At 49.1% G+C, this 13,551-nt stretch overlaps 1 protein-coding gene across 4 annotated transcripts in view; it reads right to left on the bottom strand.

The window, feature by feature from the left end:
- Window positions 1-1,029: 1,029 nt before the first annotated feature.
- The window catches only part of WWC1 (WW and C2 domain containing 1), a 158,285-nt gene continuing 145,763 nt past the window's right edge, over window positions 1,030-13,551 (bottom strand). For 3 of the 4 annotated variants that reach the window (XM_081503780.1, XM_081503783.1, XM_081503782.1), the window contains exons 20-23: window positions 8,327-8,419; window positions 5,516-5,749; window positions 2,934-3,055; window positions 1,030-1,826 (exon numbers count right to left, since the gene is read on the bottom strand). In XM_081503780.1, coding sequence (XP_081359906.1) covers window positions 1,760-1,826; window positions 2,934-3,055; window positions 5,516-5,749; window positions 8,327-8,419 — 516 coding nt within the window. In that variant the 3' untranslated portion in view covers window positions 1,030-1,759. Of the gene's footprint in view, window positions 1,827-2,933; window positions 3,056-5,515; window positions 5,769-8,326; window positions 8,420-13,551 lie in introns of all 4 variants that reach the window. The other variant, XM_081503781.1, reaches the window with a different exon arrangement.

Below are 13,551 nucleotides of genomic sequence, written 5' to 3'. Positions count from 1 at the left end.
TGTAGCCCACCAGGTTCCTCTTTCCATGGGACTCTCGGGGCAAGAATACTGGAGTAGGTTGCCATGCTCTCCTCTGTGGGATCTTCCCAATCCAGGGGTTGAACCTGGGTCTCCTGCATTGCAGGCAGATTTTCAACCATCTGAGCCATCAGAAAGGTTCCTTCTACATAAGGGATAATACACAAGGAACAGCCAGGTAAGGAATGTAGTGAGAAGGTGGGCGAGAGCTCTGCAGCCAAGAAGGGGAGGGGGCGTGGTCTGTTCTATCGCCCCTCTAGCAGCGGTGGTTTCTCTTGTTGTGGAGCACAGGCTCCAGGCAAATAGGGCTTCAGTAGTTGTGGGGCTCTGGCTTAGTCGCCTCAAGGAATGTGGGATCTTCCTGGACCAGGGATTGAACCTGTGGCCCCTGCCTTGGCAGATGGATTCTTAACCACTGGACCACCACGGAAGAACCCTGTATTTTTAAAAGATCTTTATTTACTTATTTGGCTATGTCAGGTCTTAGGTGCAGCATGAGGGATCTTCATTGTCTCGTGAGAGATCTTTTGTTTGAGGTGCATGGATTCTCCAGTTGCAGCACGTGGGTTCAGTAGTTACGGTGCGCAGGTTTAGTTGCTTTGAGGCATGTGGGATCATAGTTCCCCAAACAGGGATGGAACCAGTGTCCCCTGCATTGGAAGGTGGATCATGAGCACTGGACCCCCAGGGAAGTCTGCTGGCCCAAGATTCTGGTGTGGCTGGTAATGCGACCTGCTCTGAAGACAGCTGCACCGCTCACTTCAGAGGAAGGAAGGAGGAAGAGATTTTGTGACTTGGGTGTTGAAAGCCGACCTTGGATGTCTGTAACAGTCCCTGCTCAGCAGACATTTGGTCCTTTAATGAGCACATGAGCGAACAAAAAGAAAAAAAAAAAACAAAAAACTCTCCTGGACTGGGATGGGTTGGGAGGGAATGAGTGCAAAGCGGAGATTCAAAAACCAGGGGAACACTGATGAAGGGAGGGGTAGGGAGAAAAAGCGCGCGAGGGCGTTTGTTCAGAAAGGCCACTTTATTGATGGAGATAAAACTGAAAGGTGTTCTTCACAGCCCTCCCTCACTCGTGTCAGTGGCTTCACTGGGCATGAGACCAGCGTGGGCAGGCCTGTCACCAGCCAGCCCCACGCGGCCCGCTCCACGTCAGTATCTCCACACATAAAAACACATCACAGCTCGTGAAGATTCACGGACGCACCTCAGAATCCCTGCACAGTTCCTGTGCATCTTTTTAAAAACATTGTACAAAATACGTTAAGTAGGAAAGGTCAGCTGTGCTGTGACACCTTCAGGACATCCTTTGAGGATTACCGTCCCCCAAACATTACTTCTTATTGCAGTGAAACCTCTAGTAGGTAGATCTGTACAAAAAAAAAAAATCTAAACAACTTTATTTTAAGAAGAGCAGCAACTTAATACTGCTTTAGTTCATTTAAATTTTCTTTCTCAAAAATACATTCCTAAATATACAAACTATACAATCTTGTCATTGTAATGCTGGTTTGTTTTTTTTTAATTTTTTGGGTTTTTTTTTGTCTGTTTTTTGTTTTGTTTTTTTTTTAATAATAATAGAACCCAAACTAAAAAATTCTGTTTATCTTCAAACGGACAAGAGTGCTAGAGGACTCATGACTTGGTACCTTCATATAACACCACATAAATAACTTTAGCCACAGTCTAGGTTCACAGCGTGATCAGTGGGACAAAAGAAATACTTTTCTGGCGATTAGACGTCATCTGCAGAGAGGGTCGGGATATTCATCCGAGGCCGCGTGAAAAATGCCATCTTCTCCCTGTAAAAAAGGCCATTCCTTTATGTATTTCTTTTTTTTCCCCATCCACGCTGTAAGGCATGTGGAATCTTAGTTCCCTGACCAGGTATTGAACCCGTGACCCCTGTAGTGGGAGTGTGGACTCTTAATCACTGGACCACCAGGGAAGTCCCAGGCCATCCCTTTAGAGCAGGGCTTTTCAACCTCACTTTATAGATATTATGGGCAGGATAATTTCTTCATTGTGGGGCTAATCCTGTACAGGTAGGGTGTATAGTAGCATCCCTGGCCTTTATTCACAAAACATCAGAAGCATCTCTGCCAGCCCTCCTTTGGTTCTGACAATCAAAAATGTCCCTAGACATTGCCAAATGCCTTCCCTGGAGACTCAAGTCACCCCTGGCTGAGAATCTCTGCCTTGGGGGAACATCAGCAGGAACAGCCACCTCCAGTTCCAATCAGGGGCCTCTGAAGTCTCAAAGAGCCCTTGGCCATTTCCACTGGTGGTCTGTTTTAGGTTCCCAGTTGGTTAAGAATGAAAAGATGTCCAAGTGTGGTTAGACAAATGACAGTATATTTTATATCTTTATATTCCACACAGGGATGCGTTTTAGCACATACACAAACATGAATACCTTTTCTGAGAGGATAACACAAGCCTAAATGCAAAACCCTCTGTGAATGGGGAGACCCAGGACATGCCTGGGTCCGGGGTGGCAAGAAGGCCTCTCCCCGAGATCCTGGCAGGTGGCAGGCAGTGCTAGGGAGGCCCGGCAAGCATCTGCCACTCCCAGGCTGATTTATCCCTCGGCCAATCCTCCGGAGTTACCGGTGATGGGAACTCTAAGGGGAAAGGCCAGAGCAGGTGGCTCATCCATTAAACAAAAGGATCTAACAAATTAGGTTGAGTTGTGTGGGGACCGATAAAGACAGCTGAGGGGAAGCACCGCGGGGCTCACAGATCACAGGGGAAGACTCGGCAGAGGACAGGTATCTGCTACAGAGAGCTGGGGCTCCGCTACAGCAGGGAGTAGGGACAGGGAGCAGCAAGATGGAGAAGAGGAGACCGAGTTTGGGAGGGCAGGGTGCGAAGGGAAAGGCCGTCTGGCCAGGCGCCCACTTGCTGACCTGAAGGATTGCACCTCTGGGGGCTCCTTACAGCTCTGGCCTCGAAGCCTGTGCACATCCTTGGCGGCCGACCTCATCATCTTGTCTGTCTGAAGCTCTCCCTTGTGCTCTGCTCGGTCCATCTGGAGGGCAGAATGAGGGAGTAGAGAGTCCTTAGGGTCTCTAGATGGAGAAGGCAATGGCACCCCACTCCAGTACTCTTGCCTGGAAAATGCCATGGATGGAGGAGCCTGGTAGGCTGCAGTCCATGGGGTCGCTAAGAGTTGGACACGACTGAGTGAGTTCACTTTCACTTTTCATTTTCATGCACTGGAGAAGGAAATGGCAACCCACTCCAGTGTTCTTGCCTGGAGAATCCCAGGGACGGGGGAGCCTAGTGGGCTACCTACTATGGGGTCGCACAAAGCTGGACACGACTGAAGCAACTTAGCAGCAGAAGCAGCAGCAGGGTCTCTAGAAATGGGTCAGCTACGGAGACCCTTCTAGTACAAATGAGGAGTCTGCTGTGGTTAAAAGGTCTGAGGGTCACAGGACAGGCATCATGTTTCCTGTTCCTCTTTATTCCGAAAGATGATGAGGGGAAGTGATCCCAACATGTGTCAGACAGGATAGGTTTTCGGGGCCAGGGAACCGAATACCTATGTGCACCCTTCAGAAATAAGGCGGCAAGGGCTACCTGGTAAAATGCGTGTCACCTCACTGCTCCTCGGGGCCACTTCGGAAGTTAGGCTTTATAATAACTTCTATATTACAGATGCGGAAACTAAGCCTCAGGCATGTTAAGAAACTGCTTTAACGGCATACAACTAAGAAATTGTAGAAACCCAATTTCGAATCATGCAGTTATGGTCAAGGGTTTGAGGAACAATACATCCTTCCCTCCTGATACAAACCTAAGGAAGAACTTCAGAGAACAAACCAGAGAGCCCCCAAATATCTACGTTCTACATACTTGAAAATATAGCACGAAGACAGAATTTTGGCTAATGAAGCTATACCATTTAAATGACTCTTTAACAGAATCATCATCCAATAGTCATAGATTTACTATTAAAAAAAAAACTATTTGAAAGGTCAGGTTTTCTTGGTAAGTGCTTTCTTAAGGCAGGACACATATATACTTGTTTGCTTACCTCTTTTTGCCTTGGCTACTAGGAAGCTCCAAGATAAATGTAACAGACAGCTACCATTAGAGACATATTTAGTTCCTTCTCTTCCTTAAAACTTTCTCTAATTTTCTATTTTCTCTTAATGCTGTTATTATAACTCTGATATAAGTAATAAACAAGAAAGAAAGAAATGTTTGGGGAACTTCTGATTTACCAGAGTCAATTTGAGGCTCCCATAAGTCCAGACTGAAGAAGCCCAGCACCACCTTCCTGCTTTATGTTCTCATCACCTGAATTGAGAGCTGGAATTTTAGCAAATGGCCCTCCCAACAATACAGTGAGGCACCCTCTGGAAGGTGCTCTTGCATTGCTTGGCTGTGTGCGGAGAAAACTAGCAAAAGCTTGTCATTTCTGCCATGGACAGCCATCCTGGCAGGTATGAAAAGAATGAGTCAAAGATGGTCTCTGTGTGTTAGCCCTATGGTTTATTTCTTCACCACAGTCTGGGATCTGTTAGCTCAAGAGCCCACTGGTGTCAAAGACAAATTTTTACCCATACAATTGTTTTAAATGAAGCTCAAATAGCAGTTTGGTCTTTTTTTTAGGCTTTTAGAGCCTGCCTGTTACATATACCCCCTAAAACTGCACCCAACATCTGCTAGTCATAGATGTGTTAAACCCCAGGGCTATAAAAGACCCCAAACTCCTGCTGCTTTGGAGTTCTCCAACCCAAGACTCCTCATGGTGCTCCAAGTGACATCATCTCCATGTCTAGGTCCCCTCTCCAGCCCCTTTTTCCCTGGGAGTTTGCCTGCCCTCCTCCCCTCTAGGTAGTGGCAGCCAAAACAGCTGCCTTTGGAGGTTTGGAGCGGGGGGAGTGTCTCATGAGTGCGACACCTTCCCAAATACAAACTTGAGAAAGCAGCAGCCACTCAAATTCAACTCATCGTGTGCTCTGGCCCGTTTGTGGTTGTATCTTTTTCCCTGAGCAACGCTGAGATCTCTCCAACTCACTACGCTAGGGAAGAGACGCCAGCAGGCTTATATTCTTAAGCATTTCATCAGGATAGAACTCGGCCAGGACCCACTCCTCTCCAATTTGGAGAAAAGTGGTCTGTGGGACTGGGTAGGCAGGCACGAGGGCAGGTCGGCGTTTTTATTTACTCCGTGCAAGTGCGTGCCCCAGCGTAGATAAAGTGCCCCCCAATATGCCTGACGAAGGACCAGCTGCTGGAATAAACGTGTGAGTAATCAGGGCTTGCACACAAACACGAGAATGCAGCAAAAGGACCTGGCAGCCAGTAAACAGTGAATCAAGTTTCCGGGGGGAGGGATTGCTGGCTTCCTTTGCTGACGAGCTTGAGGGGCTCTGGGAGCACTCTCAGTGAGTCACAGGACTGCAGGACCCATTTGGAGCCCTCGCCACCCTCCCTTGCAGCGGCGCGCCCTGTGCGCCCGCGGTTTGCCACCCACCCGCTTTTCCAGCATCCTCAGCAGCAGGCGGAAGCGCTCGTCCTCCCGCACCCACTGCGGCAGCTCCTTCTCCCCGTGGCTCTTGGCTTGTTCCAGCTGCTCCTTGAGCTCCTTCAGCACCGAGATCTCCTGAGTCAGCTGGCTGTGCCAGGTCCTGGTGGCCTGCAGGTCCAACTCGAGGTCCAGCGAGGTGCGCGGCAGGCGCTCAGCGCGCAGGGATTTGACAGACGAAGGCTGCGGGGGTGGGGATGGTTTGGACCAGTTAGTACCGGGCCGGGTCCAGTGAGCCTGCGCTCTCCCCTGCTCTGGAGCTCAGCTACCCTCCTTCGTTCATCCGTGGGCTTGCACTCCAAAAGTGGGGCTCGCCCAACCCCTGGGAACCTGTCTTGATTTTTTCCATGCCTACCCCTCATATTAGTGAGCATTTTTATGTCCAGGCACGGTGCTGGGCACTTTACTTCCGTTACCTGAGTTCATTTTCACGACCCTGTGAGGTCCTGACTGTTATCACGTGCACAGATGAGGCTCCCAGAGGTTAAATCACACAGGTCATAAGCAGTGAAGCCGAGATTCCACCCCAGGCAGCTGGCTCCAGATCCCACCCACTCACTCCCTACACGGCAGTTGCTTCCCTTACTCTGACTGTCCCCCGTCTACTGCCTGAGCTCTGGCTCTCTCTGCGTCCATATGTTCAGACAAGTTTCTGAGACTGGACATCGGCCAGAGCAGCGGAAATGGCAACCCATTCCAGTATTCTTGCCTGGAGAATCCCATGGACAGAGGAGCGTGGTGGGCTACAGTCCATGGGGTCACTAAGAGTGGGACACGACTGAGGATAGTACAAGGGCAGCAGAGCTAAGCAAAAGCATCTTCACCTGAGACCTGGAGTCACCGAGATCACTCAGCTGGATCTCCTGGCCTTGCTCATTTATAAGCAGAGACTAGACAATGGTCACCCTAGAAAAGCACAGAACCACTCCGTTGAATGGTTTCCTATTCCTAAAAGCATGCTGGCCAGCTTGAAGTGAGGACAGGTCTCACAGTTAATGTCATATGTATTAATACCATTTTACAAATCACTTTATTGGGCGTTGTGTTGGTTTTCTGTTATTGCATAACAAATTACACAAACTAGCAGCTGAACATGCAAACTCATTATCTCACACTTTCAGTGCGTAGGAGTTTAGACACAGGTTGGCTGAATCCTCTGCTCAGGGTCTCATGAGGCTGAAATCTAGGTTTTGACTGACTGCATCCCTATTCGGGGGTTTGACGAGGGGATGATTTGCAGCCAGGCTCCCTCAGGCCCTGGGTAGGGTTCATTTCCTTGCATTTTCTTACTCAGCTGCTGATCAGGGACTGCTCACAGCTACTAGAGGTCCTCTCAGGCCCTTGCCAGGTGGCCCTCTCCACAACATGCATTGCTCGGGCAGCTAGTGGAGGAAGGTCTGCAGTGTGCATGGGCCCTGGCCCAGCCTCTGGACACCCCTGTTCCTCAGGACATAGAAAGGACCTGAAGGGAACATGGCCTCAGACCAGCTCTCCAGGTTCCCCTTTGCAAAGCATCCCCTTGGCTGAGGGGAAGAGGAGGTGAAGAAGCAGGAACTTCTGTGGGGCTTGCCTTGCAGGGAGGGAGTTGTAAGACATGCAAGGGGGACCAGGTAGGAGCTCCTCAGCGTCATTTCCCTAGGAGTGGATCACGGAACACCTGCTCCAGAATTCTCTGAGGAGCCTATGAAAACGCTGCTTCCAGGGCCCCACCCCAGCTGCCTGGATGAAGCAGTCTGGGAGTGTGGCCTCGGAATCTGCATCATCAACAAGCTCCCAAGGTGACTCAGTGCTCCAGGGACTGGAGTGCCAGCCAGCCACAGCAGACGGGGTGGGGCAGGGGATGCCCCTGTCACTTGCGGCCATGCCCACATTCTCCTGCAGCCAGCACTCTCTCCTTTCTGGGGAGAGCCTCTTCTGCACTGCCTTCTTTCTCCTTCTGTTTCTGGTTCTTTCTGGAGACTTGTGGGGGCAGGGTATGGCCAGGCACAGGACCACTCCCAAGGCCGGCGGTCAGGAGCAGGCCTGCCGGAGATGCTAAGGGGCTGCCCCTACATGGGACTATCAGCACGCTCTCCTTTCTCTGCATTTTTGCTTTGCTCTCTCTCTGCTTCTCTTTCTGACCTTCTGGCTCCTGGGTTTTTTCCAGTTCCACAAGCTCACCAGAACCACTGTCAAGTCTGCGCTGAAAGCCCAAAGTGGGGAGGGCCCCCTGCCCTTCCTGTAGCCCTGACTAGTGAAAGTCCCTAGCAGGAGTCGGGCTTTGGCCTAAGGCCTCCCAACCCCCATCCTGCAGCCATGTTCTCCCTAAGGAAAGGCCAGGTTGCTCCACGGGGACAGCCTGGGGCCTCTTCCCTGGGAGTTTCCAGCTGGACTGAGTCCCATTCACACCTCCTTGCTTCCAGGTCAGCTCTCGGTGGGGAGGCATGGGAGGTGGGGTCACCTGGCTTCTCTTCCTGCAAAGAGGCTGTTGCAAGGGACCTTCAACTGCTCAGTCAGTTGGATGACACATGGAGCAGAGACCTGCACGAGGCAGGCTCCCATCGGTAGCCGGGACATCTTGGGTTGATAAACTATGTTACATTTACCCCTTGGCACTTTCCCCAGTGCCTACCCAGGCCTTACAGTTCACCAACTTCCATTTGCAAATACCACCATGCTTTCAAGTGCTTTTTTGTAACCAGTGTCTGAGGAGAAACAGTCAGGTGTCAGAGAGTGTGTGTGAAGGACACCAGGCTTGGGGAAACAAAGGGACTGTCTTACCCTCTTCATCCGGACGCTGCGCCGCTCCAAGGAATTTCGAACAAAAGGTGGCTTCTTGGACAGGGTGGAGCTGTCACTGTCACTTCGGTTCAGCTGCAAGAGAAGAGGTATGGGATGCTCATGAAGGTCCGAGTGCATTCGAAAGGCACCCTGGGGCTGGGAGGGTGGTGGGGTCCCCAGCCCAGTCCTTCCTCTCCGTGTTCCCGGGGGGACTGCATGCAGGAGGCAGGTTTCATTCGACCTTCCTTTTCTCTCTGGGTGAGCATTCACTGAGTGTGTACTCAACAATGCACGCCCCTGTGTGCTAACCACAAGACCTCATTCATGCTTTCAACAGCCCCATGGGGGAGGACATCGCCACTTTACTAATGAGAAGATGGCAGGTGAGGGGCTACCCAACTTCCTCAAGGTTGGAGCTGGTAGCAGCCTGGCGGGGTGGACACCAGACATGGATGACTCCAGGATACACTGCCCCCTGACCTCCTATGCTAAGGCCTGTTTGCGTCAACTCTTTCCTGTCACCCACAGAGTGTACCTTCAGGGCTCGAATGGAGCCTGTGTCGAGACTGATACATACGTGAGAAGGCAGCCCACAGGCCAGGCCTCAGGACTGTGTCCTTGGACAAGACGGGGCAGACAGGTTCTGTGAGGACTGTGCTGGTCACAGCTCTCTCCTCGTCAGAACCCGTTCAATCCTGCAGTTATCTAGACTCTCCCTGGAGGGCTAACGCTCCTCATCTGTGGCCAGAGATCAGGGCTACGGTCAAGCGGATGCTTTTCTACTGACAGCTTGTGTCCCCAGCGGGAGGACGGGAGAGGGAGGGGAGACGGGGGTCTCTCTCTGGAGTCATATTTCCAGGTCAGTGGGATCGTCACAGGCTGATGCTCCAGAGTCTATTTATTCTGGCAGCTGTCAGCTCACTGCGGTGGGTCTCCTCTGAGAAGCTGTCCACACTGTCATGTTTGTGGTTATTAATAATTATTAGTAATAATGATATTAATAGTCCTGCTACATGGATGAAATAGCTACTGCACTAGGCAGAGTGTCAACCAGAATGAGAAATAGACGAAAGGAACAACAAAAGCCACACTGGGACTTCCCTGGCGGTCCAGTGGCTAAGACTCTGCACTACAGACATAGAGGGCCAGCGTTCAATCCCGGGTCAGGGAACTAGATCCCACATGCTGAAATTGAGAGTTCACACATGCCACAAGTAAAGATCCCGCATGCCACAACTACAATCTGGTGTGCCCAAATAAAAACAAACAAACAAAACAACAGCCATATGGATGGAGCCTTTACTGTGTGCCACGGGCTTTACTGACACTTTCATTTAATCCTCAGACTATCTTAACTGAGGGGACTGAGGCTGGGAGAGATTACCACACTTTTATAAACCATACAGCTGGTAAGCATCAGAACAAGAGTTCAAAGTCCCATCCAAGGCCACAACCTCTTCAGGATGCACATAGTGCTCGGAGATGAAATATACAGACAGAGGGGTGGACCTCTTGACTGGGGTGGATTCTTACAAATGGACTGGCTGTATGTCATATCAGAAGGGGGCTTTATTCTGCACCACTTCAATCCAAAAGTGGCACTCACAGAATATATATTGTACCAACTAGAAATACGTGTCAGGACGATTGATACTTAAGTTATGGTTGTTTATGTGTTAAAGACCATGTTATAAAAGAGTGATGAAAGTTACATTAAGTCCTTGAATTTAACTTTTTCTTAAAGATGTTTTAGTGCATTTGATCTCAGACATGGTAGAGAATATTGTTGCCTTTTTGTTATCTCCATTAGAGGGAAAATGAGGAGCAGAGAGGCGAAATAACTGGAAGAGGGATCTACTTGGAAATGAGAATTTTGGAAGGACTGTATCCTTCAGGTCAAAGTGAGCCAACCAACACATGTGACAGCGCTGCTGATAAGTATGTAGGTGTCAGAGACACAGGGCTTGTGGGAAGCTGTGGAGAGTATAGCACAATGTCCCCACCCCTCATGACTTATTAAAGTCCAGGGGGAGCTCAAGCCCAGGAAACTCACCAGGTGACACAGGCCGTGCTGAGGACCAAAGAAGGGGACACCCGGCAGAGGGCTCTTGATGTGGCATCAGGCCAGAAGGGATTGCTTGTGTTCGCAACAAAGTGCCCTGACTTGCGGCATCTATGAAATGGGATTAATACCACTTGCCTTGCAGGGCTGTTTGTGAGATTAGATGACACAGGAAAAATAGGGATTTTTTGGGGGGTGGGGGGAGGTGTGTGGTGCTAACCTAATTAGCACATGAAACTTCATCCTCTTATGACTCTCAGTGGGAGACAAAGCCCACCTTCCACTAATGAGGCAAAAGTATTAGAGTCTTGCTTTCATGGCCTCCTTTGCAGCTAGAAGCTGGCACAGGACTCAACTATGACACTTAAATGCAACCTCCCTGGTCTTTGAATCACAACCTGGTCAGCTGGACCAAATCTCTGTCACCATGCCTCTTGGACTCAGCCAGTCCATTCTCTTCTGTTCCATGTCTGTTGGTTTGTTTGTTGCCTCCATGTCTGTTGGTTTCTCAGGGAGAAGAAGCCATTAGTGGTGAATAGTGGCAGCGGCAGCGGCTAGAACTTTCCTGGCTTCCTGCAGTGTCAGGAGTCTGGTGGGGGCATCAGTGCTGAACCCCAAAGGCAGCTGTGGGGCCAGCTGGGGCCATGGTCTACAGCAGCGCTCAGGTCCTTACCTGTCTTTATGGTGTGATTTTGGCTGTGGTCTGGCCCGCCTTGTTCCTGCCTGATTTCTGAGGTTGCTTCTACAGCTTTCTAATGAAGCTGTGAACTACTCACTTTCCTGTTCAAACATTTCTTCCCCACATATACTGCTCCCAGTCTGTTTCTGTTGCTTGCTGTTAAGAACCCTGACCAGTACAGGACTTGGTACTAGGGGAGTGGAGTGCTATAAACCACAGGCTGGAAAACAGGGAGCTGGCTGTGTACTGGAGGTAGGAGGGGGCACAGCACAGACGCGTATTTCCTTCTGGGAATTTGAGAATGCTCATTTTGTGGGGGAGAAAGAGAGGGATACATTATTGTTACCTGCTGAATCTTGAGAGACAGACCACACACCCCTATAGAGTTTTAAGGGAAATGACAGGGAAAAAAATTCAGGATGTTGTACCATTGGCTACTTCCTGTAGCCTTAAGTGAGAATCTACCAGAAACAGATAAGCTTGGGCTGAAGTGTAGTCAGAAAGCCAAAGAAGAAAAAATACACATCTTTGCTAATAAAGGCCCTTTTTGCCCGTGGCAGGTGATCCATGCAGACTGGGAATTTCTTTACCCTCAGTCCTGAGGTTGGAGGCTGGTCCAGGTAATAAAATATGGGATGGGCTCAGCATGGTGCTAGTTGTGTTAAAAATGCTTGAGACATGGGACTGGACCTCTCTGTTATCAGGAATGCCAATTCTGGAAAAGGCCAATTTAAAGTGAATCCATTCACATAGGAGATCAGAATTTTAAAATAAACATTGGGGGGAAAAGTTTGAGTTTTTAGTTGGAAAAGAGTAACACTTTTCAAAAGTTTTATATTTCATATTTTCCATTTGACAAAATTACAACTGCATCCTAAATCTTGATGACAAAGGATAAATCAAACATTCATTTCTTTTGCTGTGATTTTTCCAACAAGTAACATCCTTCATTTTGTGTTTGATTTCCACTGCACGTTCATAAAGGCAGTAATTTTGCCAAAAACAGATTATTCATTATCCTGAGGGCTTTTCTAAATCCTTCAAGTTATTCACATTTGAAACATGGATTGGGTTTTTCTCTTCTTCAGCTGTGAGCTGGGATTAAGCAGGATTCTTCACTTGTGATTCAGGAAGTCCCTTGTATTAAAATCACACTCAGTGACTGCAGGAAACCCTGTACTTTTTGCAAGATACACAACTACATTACATGTACTCACACTGTCTTTTCAGACATTTACAAGCTCAAACATTAAGTAGAGACTTGACACAGAGAGGAGAGGTTTACGTTATTTCTGGGAGGTACTGCAGGGGATGTTTTGAGGTGGGCACTAATTTGAAAAGTAGCTGGTGCATTTGTAAAATTGTCACGTTATGAAAAAATTAACTTCACTACTAGTGGCTTAGCAGTAAAGAATCCACCTGCAATGCAGGAGACGCAGGAGATGCAGGTTCAATCCCTGGGTCGGGAAGATCCCCTGGAGAAGGAAATGGCAACCCACTCTAGTATTCTTGCCTGGAGAATCCCATGGATAGAGGAGCACGCAAAGAATTGGACACAACCAGGTAACTGAGCACACACACACACACTCAAGCTTATAACTGGAGGTCTTGGATACCAGATATTAGATGCTGAATCCCCCCATAGCCCCTCCCTCTATAACAATAGACAAGTGGATGCCAGGTTGATGAGGTGGGGCAGGTTCCAGGGGCCTCTCCTGCACAACTTACTGGAACACAAGACAGGAAGGTTCTGTTTATTATTCTAGTTATTGCTTGCTCATTTTGTATGGTAGGAGATAAGAAGAAAGGATGTCAACACGACATCTGAACCTCAGAAACAAGGTCTCGGTTCTGTAACCCCAGCAACTGGTGTGACCCCTCAGATGGGGGTCATGGATAGAAGGTAAGGGGATCCAGAAGCCAAGACTACCGCACGGCTTCTAAATCTTCCATGGCCTGCAAGAGCAGGTCAGCAAGTTAAATAGTTTAAAGAGGGCCAGGTGGAGGCCACAGTGAACTTGAAAAGGCCCGCCAGTCCCTCCTCCAAGGGCAGCGGCCCCCACTGCTGAGCTCCAGCCACTCATCACTGTGACAGAACGTGTAGCCCTTGGGGCCAGACAGTCTCCCTTTCCCCCTCCCGAGAAATTGGAGTTTTATGTGAAATGGCTGCATTTAAAATTTTATTTTTTAATTGGATTTCTTAAGTTTTCAATGGTAGCCAAAAAGTTTGATTAAAAAAGCTCCTAAACCCATGGCTAAGTAATCCAGGGCTGTTGCTATTTTGCAACCTCAGGCTGCATGCTGCCATTGCCCTGGAGAGGAAGGAACCGTCCGTCAGGGACAGTGAAGGTCAGTCTGATCTCAGCAAGGGGTGTGGAAGACAGGGCCGGGCATAAACAGAGTGCAGAGTTGGTTGGAATTATAAACAATTCCAAACAGGAAAAGGAGTCCGTCAAGGCTGTATATTGTCACCCTGCTTATTTA

This window comes from Giraffa tippelskirchi, chromosome 6 (assembly GCF_054371585.1).
Source record: "Giraffa tippelskirchi isolate mGirTip1 chromosome 6, T2T-mGirTip1v1.2.pri, whole genome shotgun sequence".
NCBI lineage: Eukaryota > Metazoa > Chordata > Mammalia > Artiodactyla > Giraffidae > Giraffa > Giraffa tippelskirchi.
This window is presented reverse-complemented; position numbering and strand designations above follow the sequence as displayed.